This window comes from Phalacrocorax carbo, chromosome 3 (genome assembly GCF_963921805.1).
Source record: "Phalacrocorax carbo chromosome 3, bPhaCar2.1, whole genome shotgun sequence".
NCBI lineage: Eukaryota > Metazoa > Chordata > Aves > Suliformes > Phalacrocoracidae > Phalacrocorax > Phalacrocorax carbo.
Genome location: NC_087515.1, coordinates 7,308,222 through 7,326,905, shown reverse-complemented (window position 1 = coordinate 7,326,905; position 18,684 = coordinate 7,308,222). Strand labels below are relative to the sequence as shown.

Here is an 18,684-nt window from a genome sequence, read left to right as displayed (position 1 = left end):
ACAGACCGTCCCAAACTCTCACATACTCTCTTTGCCTCACGCTCCCCTTTGCGATGAACGCGAAGGCCACAGGACAAGGACCCACCCCAGGAAGGCTCGTGGAAGAGCACGCTATCCATTACTTCCACCACCACACTTCAAGCAAGTAATTTCTTTTCCTCCGTCGGTTATTCCACACAATCTGACATCTTTCAGTCCTTATGAACCTCCCATACTTTTGAGTGCTCATCAGCAAGTTTTTAAAGATAGAGCCACACCAAAAGTCATAGAGACAAAATCTCTCTCTCGAGAACAGAAACCAGAACAAGTTTTCATTCATGTTTACTCAAACGTTAGCTAACTTCACAGCTTCTCATTGCCAAACCTTATTCCACTCATAGGCCTAGTTTGTACAAAGGGAATGAATGAAGGAGGAAAATGTTTCCCAGAGAGGTTGTAGAATCTCTATCCTTAGTCATATTAAAAAACAACCAGGACACAGCCCTGAGCAACCTTCGCGTGCTGACCCTGCTCTGATTGGGGGCGGGGGGGGGGTTGTACTAGATGACCTCCAGAAGTCCCTTCCCACCTCAGACTTTCTGTGATTCAATGAAAAGGTACCAAGTGCTCCTTGACCTCTGGCCAGACACTTGAGAAAGGGAACCATTCCAACCTAAAAATAACCCATGAAGCTGTAGGGCGTGCGCACAGGGACCACAGTAGCAAGCACTACACGCAGATCTTTAAAAACAGGATGATTATACTGCATGTGAGGATGCAAAAACCTGCCTTTGGAAGCACAATCCCCGTTGCCATAAATGGGACAAAGTTTCAGTTGGAGAATGTCTGCAGCTACACACTTTATGGAAAATGTTGGTTGGTTTTTTTTTTAATCTCAAACTTCAAATGAAGACCGATCTCCTAAATCTGCAAGGATTAAGTTCCTCATTTTCCCCCACAGGTCTAGCATTCAAACAACTGGCAAGGTACATTACTATTACCTGAAAGAACTAGGAAGAAACTTCACTGGTGCTCTATTAGAGGTGCGATAGTTGAAAGGGAACTGCACGTTCTATGTTCTTTGTGCAGAATAAACTGCAGTAATTGGAAATAAAAAGAACATATGCACTTACTGACTAATAAATATACTTTTGTATTAAAAAAAACCTTTAGAAAAAAGAACTTAAGAGACACTCAATTCCACTATGCCTTGGTTTCAGCTAGAGCAGAGTTTATTTTTTTTCCTGGTAGCTGGTATAGTGCTGTGTTTAGGAAGAGAATAACGTTGATAACACACTGATGTTTTAGCTGTTGCTAAGCAATGCTCACACTAGTCAAGGACTTTTCAGCTTTTCATGCCCTGCCAGGGAGCAGGCGGGGGCACAGCCAGGACAGCTGACCCCAACTGGCCAAGGGGATATTCCACACCCTATCACATCATGCTCAGTCGATAAACTGGAGGGAGTTGGTCATGGGGCAGGGACCACTGCTCGGGAACTGGTTGGGCATTGGTTGGCAGATGGTGAGCAACTGCATCGTGCATCACTTATTTTGTATATTCTTTTATCAGTAGTAGTAGTAGTAGTAGTATTAGTAGTATTCTCCCTTCCTTCGCTGTCCTATTTAACTGTCTCTATCTCAACCCATGAATTTTATGTGGTTTTTTTTTCCTGATTCTCTCCTCCACCCCACTGTGGGGGGCGGGGAACGAGTGAAGGGGAACGAGTGAATGGCTGCGTAGTGTTGAGCTGCCTGCAAAACACACTGTATCAGAGGAAGCTCTGAATAAATATTTTGAAATACACCTCCAACTCCAAAACCTTATGTAATAATCCTTCTCATTGCTGTAAGTTACTATCTATTTGGACTCTCACATTTGTCCAGAGACAAGATGAAATCCAAATCAGGATGCTCACCTCCCATCAAAACCTGGAAGTTGTAATATTTTATGTTAAATTTTAATAAAGCTTTTAAAGATGTTCTGAATCAAGAGTGTCTCTCTTTTTGCAACTGGGGGCTGTTTTACTCCTGCAACAGAACTCCCACCACAAATAAGGGCAGAGATTCCAACCATAGCATCCCAAACTTCTAGATCTAGAAGTTGTCATCCACTTCCATTTCTACTTTTCATGTTCCATTTAAATTCACATTCTGTCTTCTGCAGAAACACTGCTTAAGCAATCCTTTTTGAATTCCCCTTCTTTTTTTCTTCCTCTTTTTGCAACCCTGAATACCATAATGGTAAAACTCTGCTTATAGAGAAAAGATCGCTCCCAGGTGAATTGCTAAGACACTAAAAGCGCCATCTAAAATAGCCTAAGCACAAGGGAAAGGGAGAGTCTTCCTTTACTGGTTTTCAACGTTGCCACTGCTTCTAAAAAGCACACACCACCACAGGGCAAACTACAAACCAAATGAAGCTGTGCACTGAAATAATACCTCCAGGAACTACAAGACAGGCAGGCAAACCTCCTTGTGTGCTTAAATCTAAGAGCCACCTAACCCAGAGAGACTTTTGCTGTGTGTTCTTTTCAGAACAGGATTTCAGCAGTCATCTAAGGGCTGATAATCTGGAAACCTTCAGGTGTGTAATTGTTGTCTTTTATCACCACCATCATTACAGCATCTCAAAAACACTAAATAGCTGATCCTCACTCTTGGCATGAGTTACATGAACTGGAAGTCTATGGCACAGGAACCACAAGCAACTACCTCACCTTTTACATATGCTCCAAGCAAACCATTGCCACCAGAGAGACAGGTTTACTCTTTGTCTCCCACAGTGCACTTGTCAATTAAGCTCCTGCATAAAGATTTGCTTCAGTTTTGGGTTGGCCTTTTCTAGCTTTTGTTTGGTTTTTGTTTGTTTGTGAGGGTTTTTTTGGCTTGGCAGGGTGGAGTTTGGAATTTTTTGCTTCTTGTTTTTGGGTTTGTTTGTTCTTTAAAAAGAACACCTTTGCAGCTTGGTCTCCTGAAGCACAGGAAGAACTCTGGTGCAGGATCTTTCAAGGCACCTAAGAAACTGCAGAGGTTCAACCTATCACAGAGTTCACATTTTATTCTGTATTAATAACTGAATCACTTGTAGTATCATTAGTAACTTCTAACACCCACTGTTAGATTGACACGTGCAATTTAGAGGCTATCACCAGCAGGGAGGTATTAAAGCCCAGGTGCTAAACTAATTACTATTCAAAGCTTAAAATTGGAAGTTACCTGAGCATAATGTAAAAGTTTCTCTGTTGCATCGGGATCTTTGTTCCAGATTAGATTCTCACACAGCTGTAGCAATTCCTTGTGGATATCATCATATACTGGCAGATTCCCAGCATTCACAATTCCCATGTCCATGCCATACTGAAAAAAAAACCCCAAACCATACAGAATCCCCCAACCAGGGTTATCAGACATAGCACTGCACATCTGACAGGTGCAAACATATGGAAGCCAAAAAGCACATCATACCTTAATTGCATGGTAAAGGAACACCCCATGCATTGCTTCTCGAATGGCATCCATTCCTCGAAAGGAGAAAGAGAGATTGGAAAGACCTCCACTTATCCTGGCTCCCGGCAGTGTTTCCTATAGGAATTGTACATAGATTTCTAGCAAAGTGCTTTCCAAAAAGGAAACCTAAACAAAGCATCCAGTCCATAAAACAGTTGGCCCCTGAGCTATGGTGCACTGGCTATGCACAACAAGGCTCTCTTCCCTGTTCCAGCTCCTTTTATAATTACTCAAATTCATAAAAAGCAATTCAAATCCCTGCAGAAAAAAAGACACAAGTAAAAGGAAAGATCCAGCCTAGTTATATGTAAGCAACTACCATGGTTTCCATAGTCATAGGTGCTATTCTAAATGTATCAGTCCTCCCACAGCAGCATTCTAGATTTTCCCCGTGCAGACCTACTTAGGGCTCTTCCATCCCCCACCCCTCAGGAAACAGGAGAGCCAGCCTGCCTGCTTGCATGTCTCAGGAGCAGGCTGTAGCTGAGCAGCTAACCTCAAGGTTGCACCCTCCCTTCCAGAAGCCCTGTGGTGACAAAATAGCCTGTGGGGTGCTCAAGCCCCAGACTGCTACTGACAGAGCATCTCCAGGCCAGCCGAGTTGCCTTGTGAAACACAACAGTGTGGCTGCATTCAGGTGATGCTCTTCACTGCTGCGCTTCTTTACACACATTTTTGGCTAAACAAGAAGTCACATTACTGCACAAATCCCTTCAACAGTAACAGAAATTTTATTGGTTTAAAAAGGCAGCTTACCTATGCCTTCAGGGAAGTCCTTTTAGCTTGAAATGAATGTGATTGTTACCTCATTTAATTAATAAAGTATATTTACAGTAGATATAATGGATGGAAATTTTTTATAGAACTATCTGAACTTCTACTGGAAATCAAGCAATATTGGGGAATGGCTACACTTCAGAGGAAGAGTCCCCCTTGCTAATTTAAAACGCATTTCGTTTTGCAGCAGTGTTTTGTTGTTGTTGTTGGGGGTGGGGGATATTTTTCTTTTGTGGTGGTTTGGGTTTTAAAGTAATCTCAGCAAAATACTGCAAGTTAAAATAAGCTTACAACTCACTTTTATGGTTTTAGTAGCATTGATAAAATTCATGGCATACAGGTTATGTTCTTCCATTCCAGTTCCTATGGTCAAAATATTGGGGTCAAATATTATATCATTTGGATCGAAGCCCACTTTTTTCACAAGGAGTTGGTAAGCTCTGGAACAGATCGCAATCTTGGCTTCTGTTTCTGTTGCCTAATGGAGAAAAAGAATTCTGACATGAAATTTATAGACTACACAAAAAATAAACACACCAGAAATCATTTATGGTTCCAGCGACTCAAGACTGCAAATATGAACATCACAAATATTAGAAAAGGATTATATATAAAGAATTTAGGGTTAAAAATATCGCCACACCTGTACCTGGAGTTTTGACTCAACTTATTAGACACAATTTCGTTTCCCAGCATTTCATCATCCTATGCAAAGTTTAATGTGTGCTTTTGACATAACTAAATCAATTCACAAAGACTCTAATCTCATGCAAAACTCAGATTCTGAACTAAAAGATTCTTCTATGAAGGAAAGAAGAGTTCTGCACGGCTGAACAGCAAGCAACATGCTCTTGTGCCAGCAGAGCTACGCTTAGAGCAGCACTTGGATTCCCCAAACACATGAGCACCATATGAAACACTTACATCAGGGTCAAAACTATTGTTAAGACGACATAGACCTCTTTCAATCATCTGTGTCAATGAAACAAAACAACTTAATCTTGCCCAAGAATAAGAAAGCCTTGCACTCCTGAAGAAAAATAGCTCTCTTAAAGCAACACTCACCTGCCCGATTTCATCAAAAGCCATGACAACCACAGCTGCTCCATACAACTTAATTTTCCTTGCTTTCTCCAAAAAGTCTTCCTCGCCTTCCTTCAGACTGATGCTGTTTACAATGCATTTCCCTTGGCAACATTTCAAACCTGCTTCAATCACTGCAAAATTTGAGGAGTCAATGCATAACGGCACCTGTAAATAAAAGAGAAGTAAGCCAGGGGAATACGTACAAGTTATGAATTAGAGTTCCACATGCTATTTTCCCATTTGGATATAAAAATGCACAAAACATTAATCAGTATTTATGAATAAAATGTTTCCAGATGGTATCTGTAGATTCATTTTGCTTTAAATGCAAAACTCAGAGCAAATTTAACACAAGAGCTTCTCTGGTAACTCAATGGAGTTGCCATCATATCATAGAGACCTCTACTTGTCCATGCATTGTCTTGTGTTTCTGAATTAGATACTCTTTTTTAAGAGAATGCACTTTAAGAAGTGTCTTTTTAAACCATCCTATATCCATAGCGATTTTAAGTTTTGTTAAAAGCAATACCATTATGTACTGATAATATATAGCTTATGGCTCATAACTGCTGAAAAGGAACCTGCGTTCGGCTTTTCTAACCAATGAAAAGGACTGGCATATATTTAGCTGAAATCAGATAGAGTATGTTAAAACCTCTGTTTCCCCCTAAGGCATTCCCTATTACAGTACCTCTTCCTCTTGGGGGATGACTACATCTGCTTATTAAGCACCTAAACTGGTTACTAAATAAACCAATACCAAAATTTTCTGAAAGCCAATTTCCAACTCAATGAAGTGTTCTTTATTGTACTTCGGAGTGACTCAATTCCAACCTTTGCAATATCAGGTTCTGAAGAAATCAAGTTACAAAATCTGGTCATTGCAGCGGGGCCATCCAGCATCCCATCGTCCATATTGATGTCAAGAATCTGGGCCCCCATCTCAACTTGCAATTTGGCTACACTCAGGGCTTCCTAAAGAAGAAAGCCAAAACCCAAAACAACAGTCAGTAGAAAAAAGCCTCGTCATTCTCAGGATAACATTGCACTTCTCCAAAATAAGCATGCAGCCAAAAACTTAAAAATTTGTAAAACATTCCATAAGAGAATAAGGAAATGGTCTGTGATGTACAACATACCAGTTGTGCTACACCAACAACTTTTGTAACTAATTTGTTCACAAAAACATGACACCAGAGACCTAATGTGCTGGTAGTGCCATTGATTTTAGACTGTTGGTCATGTGCTTAATTGAATCGTTTAATATTTGCATGGTAACAAGGGCTTCTAACTGCACAAGATTACATGTAAACACTCTCTGTGATGGTATGAAATAAGGGTCTTGCATCACAAGCTCTGCTTTTGCATAACACAGAGTACTTCATTTTTGAAGGTTGCTTGGCATTTTTTCCAGCTGCAGAATAATTGCCAAGTGCTAAGAAGGAAATACTAGTTTTACCTCCGCCCACATAGTTATCTAAACACCCATGTCTGTTTGCTTTCTTCTTTTTGTCACTCTGCAGACTGAGGAGACAAATAAGAACAGTTTTAGGTGCTCACAGTCCCTAACAACCTGTGTTTAAAGCTGTATTTATTTAATAGGTCTAACCTGCTTCATGACTTAAGAGCTTAAGAGTCAGACTTCCTAAAAAATAAACTGGGGCTTTTATTTTGATTGCATCAGCTCGAACAGCAGGGCACACTCTGGGACAGAGTATCAGCTCTCAAGAAATGTCACTCTACTACTTGTAACAATTTATACCAGTAAAGAATAAGCACTCCAGCCTTTTCAATTCTGCCCAGCAGCTGCTCTGTAACAGCCATTACCTTCTAAGCAACTCTCATGTAGCGTGCTGGAGCCAGTGATCCAAGTATATAAAGATCAGATGCAACCATAATGCTGAACGGGAGTGGTAGGGAAAGAAAGCAAGAGCTGCGCAGTGGGACAACCTATCCCAAGTCGGATGTACCCCACATGTTGGAAGGGGAGATCACACCCTCTTTCCTTCCTCCCTCCTCTGTAAATCCACCCCTACATACAGCACAGACCAGGACATTTTCTAAACCATCATCAGCTGTGTAACTTAATTAAAAAATGGAAAGTCATGATTCCTGTAACACTTGTCAAAAAAAAAAAGCCATTCTCACAAATTTATTAGGAGCTGGTAAGCACAGAAACAAAGGATAGTGAGGAAGTAAATTCTCCTTGTTTAACAACTAATAACGCAATGCAACGGAGCAATGAAAAATCACAGCATTAGCTATAAAGATTGTTGTTAAAATGTATACTTCATAGTTGCCTGCCATGATGAGTCTTGCAAATTTCCGTGATCCTGCAACATTGCAGCGTTCGCCAATATTAACGAAGTTGGTGTGTGGCCCAATCCTGAACGGCTCCAAACCTTAAAACGATATTTTTGAACATATTTATAAAAACAGAACACACTGCGTAAGAAAGACAAAAGCCCTTTTCTAAACTGTGAAATAGAGGTGTCTCTCTAAGGATGGTGATTTCTCAGCACATCAGGATGGGCACAAATCTAATGAGTAACTAGCAAAGAAATGCAACGGAACAACTTCCAACACATATGCCAAAGGTTTCTATCCTTCCTCAATGACAGTCAATAATTTACCCAACTCACAAAAAATAACAGCCAATTTGTTCAATATAAAATGACACGAAGCTACAGTTCTCTGGCCATCTATGTGTATGCACATACACACCTTCTCTGAACTTCCAACTGTGTTATCTCATAACTCTACCACCACCAGAGCAGGAGCCCACTGAATTGACTGACAAACAAGGTCAGCTCTTAACCACATACCCAAGTTCAGCGAAAGGAGCCATGTGGGACCCTGGGGTAGCAGGCAACTCAGAGGTAAACAAACCTTACAGCAGAAGCGAATAAGCTACTGCATGAAACCACGGGCCAACCATGATTAATTTCATTTATGCTTAACTGATTTGAGATGAAAATGCTAGCCCAAAAAGAAGGTACTGTTTTACTTGGATACATGTCCCCAAGGCTTATAAGAAGGCCTGGCTGAGGAACATACAGACACAGACTTTGCTAAAAGAAAAGACATTCTGGACCTGGATGTATTGCTGGAACACTGTCCCAGTACGAATGGATCGACATCTGAGACAAGACAGAGCAGCAGTCTCACAGCAGGTCACAAAGATCTCATCCCAGCTTGCCATCAACTGCAGTCAAATTACCTGATCTTTCTGTGCTTAACACTCTCCTGTTGCAAAGTGAGCATAAAGACACTCATCATTACAAAGTGTCTGAGACTTGCAGAGTGAAATATGCTGGCTTGCTTCTATTCTACAAGACCGTAATAAACTGTTCCATTAATCCTTTGGCCAAAGCAGAAAGGTTTAGATCTGGTTACACATCCATAAGCTTGCTGGATTAAGGCAGAACCAGAAACTCACAGTGCCATTCTGATCAGCAGAAAACAGCAAATGAATTTATAAAGGAAGGTTGCATGAGTTATAAAGCTCAAACTTTACACTCCATTTTACCTGACAGCAGCATATATCCTTGAGAGAGAGAAGATGGAATGCGAGGTTTACAGAATTTCACAGCTTCGGCAATGTTCCTGAGTGACAGAAAGAGGAAAGTGAAGAGGAAAGTTTTTGATTAAAATTAAACCACTGCAGACAAGACTCAAACAGAACATACTAGACATATACCTAGATCTCCAATTTAGCCCTGTAGCAGCCAAGACTAATTAGCTTGTTTCTCTTTGTGTGGCCAAGGCAAAACTATACTCCCAGAAGATCCCATCCTAGCTATTTGCAGGGAATGTACAAAGCTGAGGATTTATCAAATACAGAATGTGAGATACTATGCCAGTGGGACACTTGATGGATATCAGAACCAGTCCTCAACCACACTGACTCTTACCATATTCATGATATACTGATCTGAGCAATTGCTGATTGCAGCAAAAAAAAACAAACCAAGGGACAAACATTGTCCTGTGCCAAGAGGCATTTCTCAGGTGCCAGAATGACTCAGGGTGTTCTTGTTCACTTTCTCTCCACTCCAGTCAGAAGCAAACAACAGTGTCCTCTACATGTTCACATACCACCTCTTCCCAGTTGTATCAAGGTTAAAATTAATAACAAGGGGCCCCTCTCTTTCAAGCCCAGGTGAAAAAGGGAGTCTTTCTGACTGGCCAGGACTAGCACCAGCTGTACAACATTCCCAGATCTTCTGTTCAGACATTTCCCTCCCATACCCATACACTCTCCTTCCTTCTACCGTCAAAGGAAACCTTAAGTTTCACCTTGTGGCTAAGAGGGCCAGAACAAGGAACAATGTACAGCATAAGGGAGCAGAGGTGGAAAATATATTCTATCCAACAGTAAAGAGGGAGAAGTAATTCCAAAACACTTTTAGATGACAAAACAGCAGAGGCATAATCCTTGTTTGAAACATGCCTCTACTCATTCTTCATGATACACATGGCTATGAAAGCCAGGTTATTTCCACTCCATGTATTGCTGCTATTGGCATTCAAGTGATCCATCTTTTCAGCAAACTCTCAAACAAGCCACAGAATGTTGCTCCACAGAAGCAATATTCTTAAGAACTTAAGAAGACTTAATTTACTTCTCAGTGCACCTAAAGTTGTAGCTCTTGAGGTACCTGATATGCGCTGGTGTAGTACCACAGCAACCTCCAACTATGTTGACCAAACCATCCAAAGCAAAATTCTGTAAAAGGGAGGAAAAAAGAATTTTGTTTCAAGTTAATAAGGGTTTCTTTTACATATATTTAGACACAGATACTTTTATATATGGTTTTTTCCTCCATATGTTCAGCAATTCAGGGGGATCACAAAAAAAAAAAATTAAAAAACATCAGTACTGTTTCTTCTCTTTAGGATTTTTTTTTTTTTTTTTTTGAGATGTGGATTCCCATAGCTAACCAGCAATTGCAACACCTAATTTTAGGAAACTACAGTTGAAACTGGCCTACTTTATACTGAGGCCCCAGATGAAAACTTGGATGAGTATCAAAGACTAGTCATACTGTATTATAAAAGGGAATTAACATGCAGCAGATACGGTGTTCTCGCTGACACACTGCAGCTCCAGCCACACAGTTCTGTCTCACACAGATCAAGTGGCGTGTGGAAGGACACCCTGCACTGCAACACAACCAACATCATCAGTTTCTATGCACACAACTCTAAAATTCTGCCAATTCATAAAAACCACTCAGCTTTTTCAACAATTCCCAAATGTAGAAGTAAGAACATACGAGTGCAAATGAGTAACATCCACAGATCAAGCTGTGGGAAAGCTACTTAGTGTAGGACATTAAAGTAATTAAGGTTTTCAGACCTTCCTAAGTAGTTTTTCCTAACCTTGTACCTCAAAAGCCCTACCATTCAGCAAATAGGCTCTATATGTCATTTGGATTGTTTATAGACATCTGAGGCAAAAAACTGCACCACAGTACTGTGACAAATAGACATGAAATACAAGCAAAGAATTCTTGTCTACTAGTAGGTCAGATATGACATATTCACGAGAAATATTTCATACCTTTATATGTTTGGCAGTCACTTCTGGAGTTTCATCATAACCACCAAAAGCATTGGGAAGACCTTGAAACATAATTTTACTGGTATTACCATTTGTTTGAAGCCCACAAGAACAGAATTGAATTCCATAAAAGACTTATGAAGTAGCTACACTTACATGAGGACTGAAATGCCTCATCACCCTTCCAATTATAAGTCAATAGATTATTAACAGTGCAAGAGAGCATTCTGGGTTCACTGTCACAAAACAGCAGCTACTTTCAGCATTTTAAAATACTCTTAATCTCTTTTTAATAATAAAAATAATCACCTTTTCAAGCTAATTCAACTCTTACTGCTAATGAGATGGAATGGTCTATTTACATTTTGTTGCCTGTAAGCATAGGAACATGTGCGCCAACTCACCTGCGTTGGGGTAACAGATGATGTAGGCTGTTGTACATTTTCCAATTGTTTCAATGAATGGTCGCATTTCAACTGCCCCTAAAGCACAATTTAAGCCTATACTGGAAAATAAATTTTCAAAAATTATTTTGAGAAAAAAACACATTTTACACACAAACCAGACAAATGTTAGGGCTGGCAACTGCTAACTCCAGTAGTCATCTACAACAAAACCAACCTGATATCCAATTTCTTTAATCATCATCATCAATACAGCAAGACTGCGCGAAAGGAGAACCCCCGGGTGGAAGAAAAGCGCAAGGGGGAGGGGGACTGGACTGAATTGAACTGGGAACAGTAAATCAAGATTTCATTTCAAAATCCAAGAGGAAAGTGGCAGCATTTTGACAGCAACTGCAGCAACACGACGGCTCTGTATTGTCTAGGTAAGAGAGAGAACAAGTGGAATGAGAATGACAGACTGGAAAGGAGCTTTGTCCTACAGGAAGCAGTATGAAAAAGGTTGAAAGAGTAAGACCTGCTTCAAGCTGCTAACTCATTATTTTCTTTTAAAATTATACATAAAATTATGTCAATCTTGGAAGAAACGAAGTGCTTCCTCCAAGATGCCTCATGGCAGCTCTAAGCTCAGGCAACTGAACCTGCTATGTCCTAGTAACCAAGACAGCATTACAGCAGAAGTATCTTTCCATGAATAAGCTTCTCAATTTTACCGGTATGTGAGGTACGATCATGTTTTCTTGCATTCAGTGACAGATATATAAATGTGACTTGCAGTCAAAATGTCTACATCAATATTAAAAATGGAAATTTCTCTTTCAGAAAGTATATGAGAGATCTTTTACATACATTTCCTGATCTCTCTGCACCATTCTAGAAACCACCTTATAAGCACCACAAAACTCAAAAGGTACTCACAGGGCTGCTCCAAGAGGAAGATGTAAAAAAGCTTTCTCCTTTCCTGGAACAACAGTCTCAGAGAGGATGCAAGCTAACCCACTGAAGCAGGAATGGATAACAGCCACATCTCCCAACTAACTGAGCCACAGAGGGAGCCAAGTTAATAAAGTGCATGCATGCCCGCTTAGTTTCCCAGAGGTCAAAAGCAATAAAGCCCTGCACAGGACTGGGAGCACAAAATATCTTTGGACTTTTCTGCTGTTCCCAAGGAGTAGGCAGGGGCTTGGTAAATGCACAGGTAGCAGCAGTACGTGCTTGCAGCCTGATTCACTTGTTGGACAGAATCACAAATCCTTGAGATCTGAGGGGCTCACAGCAACATCCAAAACCAGGGCCTTGAATAACAGAGTCACACACCCAGAGCAAACAATACACAAACCCCTTCTTCCAATAGCTTGGGTTGGGTTTTTTTTGGTTTTGGGGTGGGGGGGCAGCATATATGTTTGTTTTCTCAAACAGCCAGCTCTACCTTTGAAATGCTTTTTCTAATGCATCTCATATGGGTCACTATTTAAACAGGAGAACTTTAAAATAACCCTTTTATCTCATTTCCCTACTCAGCATTTACACACATTTAAATCCTTCATACAGATCCCCTGGATACAAATGCAAAGTTACAGCACTGAGGTTCTGGAATTTATTTCAAAGTGGGGGCTTATCACTCAGGATTTTTGAAGCAAAGCAAGGTAAGAGTTGTTAAAAAACTGTCCTTAACAAATGCAGATGAATGCAAGGTATTTACTACTGTCAAGTAATTCACTTTACAAGTTTCCAGCTCACAATCCCCACCCCATCTTTTTAAGCTCTCTCCTGTCCTAGGCAGCTTCCTCTTTCTTTTAATATCCATCTGTCTCTAGTTCTGAGTACCAACTCACCTGTCACTCTCTTTGCCTTACTTTACCCTAGAGATGCTGTAAAAGCAGCCACCATACTCACCAAACAAGCACTTCTTGAGGCTCTCACTTGACTTACTGGGTACTGGCCCTCCAGACCACCTGAACGATTACCCACTACAGGGTATGCTGACAAATAGATCTACGAGCACAACACCATCCAAGCATTACCTGTTTCAAAACTGCCAAGTCAAACTAAGCACAGACATGCACATTCATTCAGAAACAAAAAGTAGCTTCTGTGGCCAGTTATCATCTCCCCACGGTACTCAACAGCTTCATGAAAGAAAACATTTGAGAAATGGAAACTGTTAACCATGCCTTAAAAGCCGGAAACCTTGAACCAGATTGCCAGTATGCTATCACTGCTACCCTAGTGTAATAACCATCACATCCTCATCTTCAACATCACCCCCCTCCCTCGCTCATTTCGTCATGGCGGTCACGCATCAGCTCCTGTGAAAGCTAAGGCTGCAAAGCACCCTTGGGAGCAGAACAAACACCACCTGAGGGCACTAAACTCTGCATACGTCTTCCTAATGCTGCCACAGTAGAAACAATCACAGGAGTCAAAATGACACGAAAGGGAACTCATGCCACATCTGAGCACCGTGCCACAGATCTTTCAGCACTTACTAAGCACAGTTCACGTGTTTCTCAGCTACTATCTATATCAACTGGACTCAAAAAGCACACTTTTTATGGAGACTCCAAACCAAACTGACTTAAGGACAACACATCACCCTGAACAGGACATACAAAACCCAAATGGAAACATGTGAGCAGGTATAACATGGTCCCTAGGATACTACTACTGATCAGCTTTTTCACAACCCAAAAGCACTCTGTACCAATCTGGCAACAGAAACAACATTAAATGCAATCTGCTCCCACAACTAAAACCCTCTGCCACGCTGCTGTATAGTAGCCTTTGCATAAATGGGGAACAGGCCTCAAGCATTCAGACCCATAAAATAGCTTTTATGAAATATGGTTTAATAAATTCTTGATTTCTGCTCCAGTGCCCTTCTCACCTCTTCAGAGGCGAGAGAGTTGTGAGCAAGATTATCTGAGACGGACTCATGCCAAATATGGATCACTAGGCTGTGATACTGAGAGAAGGAGTCAGCTACCACCCTGTTCCAAGAGGCTCCATATGTTACTTCTGGAGCACCGTCTGGTCTGGGAAAGTGGAGCCTCAAGGGCAGTCAGGAAAGTTGTGAATGTGGTCTTCTGCTTTTGTATCACAGAGATGACAGATTGCGTTTTTTAGCTGGAATTTTGTTGTAAAAACAAACAATGGTTCATCACAATGTGCATGGCATGCACTGCTAACAGCGGATTAAATGTTTGAAGTTTGAAGTTTGAATATTCTAGGAAAAAACCATCTATTTCCAGTGTAAGTTTTTGTGTGAAGAACCAACTCGAGAGAAGAAATGGTAGAGGGAAGAGGAGGGAAGGAGGAGGTAGAATAGGGCACAGAAACACAGAAGAGAGGAACAGGGATCAGTATTCAAATTAACAGGCAAAACCTTGCACAATGACCAAAATCTGCTATATTATGCATTCCCACAGGTCTTAATCTCATACTTATTTCAACTTTTCTGCCTCAACAGAAAAGAATGCAAGTAAATGGAGGCATCAAGAGCTCTTAAAACAACAACGCACATCCGTGAGAAAGACACCCAGGGAGTATATGCGCTTTTGTAAGAGTTCAGTAAAAAGAGCACTGGAATGAAATCTAATTATTTGCTCTTTCAAGCCACCCTGAAACATTCTGAGCTGGCACCAGTTCCCTCTAAGAAAGAGGTAAGCTCTGCCCATAACAGGAATTAGCCCCTTGCACAATCTGAGACAGTAGGAGATGGCAAACTACAGGTTCAGAATTTCTTATTTTTTAATGCTGTGACCCAATTGTGATTTCAGCAGCTGTTGCAAACACAAAACCCCAGATTATTTAGGGCAATGTGTTAAAAATTCAGCTTTCTCTGGAAACATAATTCCTGCTGAGGGAGCAATAGCAGGACACGTTAGCAATCCATGTGATTAAATACGATCACAGTTAGTATAGCCTCTATTTAGCTGCAAGCAAGGGGTTACAACAGAAAAGAAACACAATCTGAAGATAATTTACTAAGAGAAAGATACATTTCCTTACCAAAGTGGCTTACTGTGGGAAACACTAATGACAAATGCCTCTCCTGTCTGGCCTGAGAGCGTACGCCCACTCTTATCCACAATGGTTCCAGAAATCTAAATATTAATTGAAAGCAGAAGAATTAAATTAACAATAAAAACAAGAATTTAAATGGCTAAAAGTCAAAGCAGAGGGACCTGTGCTGCACTGAAAGTCATGAGGCACAACTCAAACAGAAAAATTAAACCCTCTCCTACCTATAAATGTTTAAATATTTAAGCTAGGGGAAAGGCAAACCTTTGAGCACTCTTCTTTCTCTCTCTCCCCCCGCCTTGGGGTGGGGGAAGGAAAAAAGGAGAAGAAAAAAAAGAACCATGAACCATTCAGCAGCAAGGTAGTGTTAGTACTACAGTATCATTCTGATGATGGCCTCTGAACCAATCTGCAGTGGTTACCTGTTTAGGCAGCTATCAGCAGTGACAGCTCCTCTCCTGTCCTGCTCATCCTCCCTACCTCCCCCTTTAAGGTATTTCAGGTCTCAGGACTCATATTAGATTGTTTGGTGGTGGCTGGGGGAGTGGGAGAGGGAGGGCTGGCTGTAAAAGCAAGTTACTCCTTTTGTCACAAGGGAACATCAGATGTTGCAACTTCATAGTGGAGCCAGAAGTCTTAACTTCTATAATCATACTTCTTAAGTACTGTACAGAGAGAGATCTGGAAATAATAAATAATGTCTTGACCCTAACAACTACAAAGTTGAGAATTCAGGATACATTTGTATGAGCCAGGAAAGCCTTCCCAAGCCTAAAAATCTTTCTTCCAGAAGATGGAATGAGTTCCATGAGTTGCATCCTCCATGCAAAGGTATTTACTTTACTTATTTACTCCAAAACATGCTTTAATATTGATGTTACTGGACGTGACCAGTGGAATCCTAGAGAGAGCTGTGCTAAGGGTTGTACTTCTCAACATAACCAAACTGGAAAGGGAGCAGAGAATGAGGCAACCAAGGTCACCGACCACTCTGTTCAGGACAATGAAGACAAAAAGTCAACTCTAAGTAATCAGAGAACTCTCAGTGCTAACTGACTTGAACGATAAAAAAGTGGAAACTCAGTGCTGATAAAGTACAAAGTTGTGAACACAGGAAAAATCCTACATAATGACACCTCCAAACTAGTCTTTACTGCTTGAGAAACTAATCTCAGTAAACAAAAGAAAGTTTTATGAATGCAATTTCAAAGCTTACTAGCAATAAAACATCATGAACTACAAAGAAAGAATGGACAAGGTAGAGAATGTCACTAGGCTATCATACAAGCCCCTGATGCCTGCACTTTGACTGCTGTACGGTATTCGAATTCCCCTCTGACTCAAGGAAGTGGAAAATAAAAAGCTGACAAGAATAATGAATGAATGGCATGGAGTAGCTAAACAGACAAGGACTCTTCAGGGCGAAAAAAAGACAACTAAAAGAGGCTCTCACAGGACTATAAATGCCATGACTACACAGCAAAGGGAATGTGGAACAGCTGCTCACTGTCACTCTGAAGAGACAAATGGCAAGACACAAAAGAAATTATCAGGTGGAATGTCCAAAAGTAAGCAAACTTTCAAACCAGTGCATTCATAAGCTGCAAAAGTTACTGACAGATTATTTTGCTGATGCTGGGGTCCCACGCAGGTTTGAACATAGGTTCAAGGAAGGAGTAAACACATTCAACAAAAGGGTATGAACAGATACAGAAAGCATGGGCCGCAAACTGCAGAAAAGCAGAAGAATACATCAGGACTTTCAAAACAAGCTTATTCTTTTTCTGTATTTGTTCCTACACATTCATGACCACCTGCTGTCAGTAAAAGACATGTCAGAGAAAGAATATGGAGTTAGACAGATCTTTTCTGACTTCAAATGGCCACTCATATTCTACTTGAAAACATGGCAGAATTTGCTTAATTTCATCCTTAAAGCACTGGTTCTCATTACCCTTAAGTCAGCAAGCCTGAAAAAAAAATCATGATCAGACCTTTTCCTGTGGAAATACACAGAATGAGCACACACTGGAATGAAGTCTTCCCTTAGTCTTCAGGTTGATAAGCTGGACAGTGATAGCCAAGGCTGATTTCATAAAGCCTTTCATGTAAGAGTTCTTCCTTCCACATTCACGCAAAAAAAGGTACATATCCAAGGCACTTATTTCCTTTATTTCAAAACACTTTAATCAACTGCCATCTCAGCTAGTTCACAAATCAAACTCCACTATATGTGAAATATTAAATACTTACAAATATGGGTCGGGGAGCATACTCTTCCTCAAACAACGTCTGGAGTGCAAAAATAGCTGCCTATAGAAGAATAAGTTGCAAAATATTAATGGATGTTTTGAGAGTTCTTCAGCTTGTTGGGTTTTTTCTTTGTGTGGGTTTGCTTTTTTTAATATTTTTATGGCTGTTTATGCAACTTGCTACCTCATATTGCCTGCAAGAACTTACTACACTCAAGAGGTTTTACCCTTACCCCTAACATCTTCCAGATGTTCCAAAACACATTTTGATAACAAATAGAAAAGTACCACCACAGGGTAAACAAGTAAGTCCAAGACTATTATGAAAACCAAATCACATTGGCACGTACTTCTCCCTCATGTCTGCAGCACAACAAACCCCACCCCAAACGTTGTACGTAGCATTCTCAGTACACACTCACTGCCCTAGAATCTATTTAGACATGCAGTTTGCAAAGGACTCTAACCACCACAAATTTTAACAGTAAGGACTGCAGTGACACCTTGGAAGGTCCTGAAAAAATTCCGTGCTTCCTTAGGGTAAGAAAGTTGCATGTGAACATGAGCTCCACACAATGTTAAGCCTATAGGATCCTAGCCAAACCTCCACGATGACTGGTCAAATCTGCACAGGACAAGTCATGCCACTGCACGTGTTAATCAGCCTGTGGCAAAAGTGCAAAGAAATGCCGTGTGCATATCCAGCCAGACTTTTCAACATAAGACTGCAAGACAGTTTTAAGCCCCCTAACAACTCCACCACTTGCACTGAGCAGTTTTTAGACAAAGGAGGTGTCAAAATCACATGGCTTGTGGCATATTTCAATGTTATATTCCTCATGCTTTACCCTTCTAATCCCCTACTCCCAATTTTAATTCTTTAAAGCTGATGGCAGAGTGTCAGAGTTCTCAAAAACCCATGTTTTAACAGGATGGTCTCACAAGCCTTCCCACACCTGCAATCAGATACACTGGACATTCCCTCTCCAGTGTGCATCCCAAACATCCTTTGGACAGACACGCTTACACTGAAAAATACGAATATCAGATGCATTTGGAGATGTTTTGCAATACAGCAGAGCTTCTGGGA

The 18,684-nt window shown here is 40.8% G+C and overlaps 1 protein-coding gene across 8 annotated transcripts in view; it reads right to left on the bottom strand.

Moving 5' to 3' along the window:
* MTR (5-methyltetrahydrofolate-homocysteine methyltransferase) overlaps positions 1–18,684 on the bottom strand; it is a 52,913-nt gene that overhangs the window by 22,448 nt on the left and 11,781 nt on the right. For 4 of the 8 annotated variants that reach the window (XR_010371957.1, XM_064445760.1, XM_064445764.1 and 1 more), the window contains 12 exons: positions 17,596–17,655; positions 15,331–15,425; positions 11,320–11,420; positions 10,916–10,977; positions 10,011–10,078; positions 8,879–8,955; positions 7,639–7,751; positions 6,184–6,324; positions 5,329–5,514; positions 4,562–4,741; positions 3,445–3,561; positions 3,196–3,336 (listed from right to left, as the gene is read on the bottom strand). Coding sequence is in view for 7 of the 8 variants with exons in the window: in XM_064445760.1 (XP_064301830.1) it covers positions 3,196–3,336; positions 3,445–3,561; positions 4,562–4,741; positions 5,329–5,514; positions 6,184–6,324; positions 7,639–7,751; positions 8,879–8,955; positions 10,011–10,078; positions 10,916–10,977; positions 11,320–11,420; positions 15,331–15,425; positions 17,596–17,655 (1,341 nt within the window). In the remaining variant the exon portion in view is untranslated. Of the gene's footprint in view, positions 1–980; positions 1,075–3,195; positions 3,337–3,444; positions 3,562–4,561; positions 4,742–5,328; positions 5,515–6,183; positions 6,325–7,638; positions 7,752–8,878; positions 8,956–10,010; positions 10,079–10,915; positions 10,978–11,319; positions 11,421–15,330; positions 15,426–17,595; positions 17,656–18,684 lie in introns of all 8 variants that reach the window. The other 4 variants (XM_064445766.1, XM_064445765.1, XM_064445762.1 and 1 more) reach the window with 3 other exon arrangements.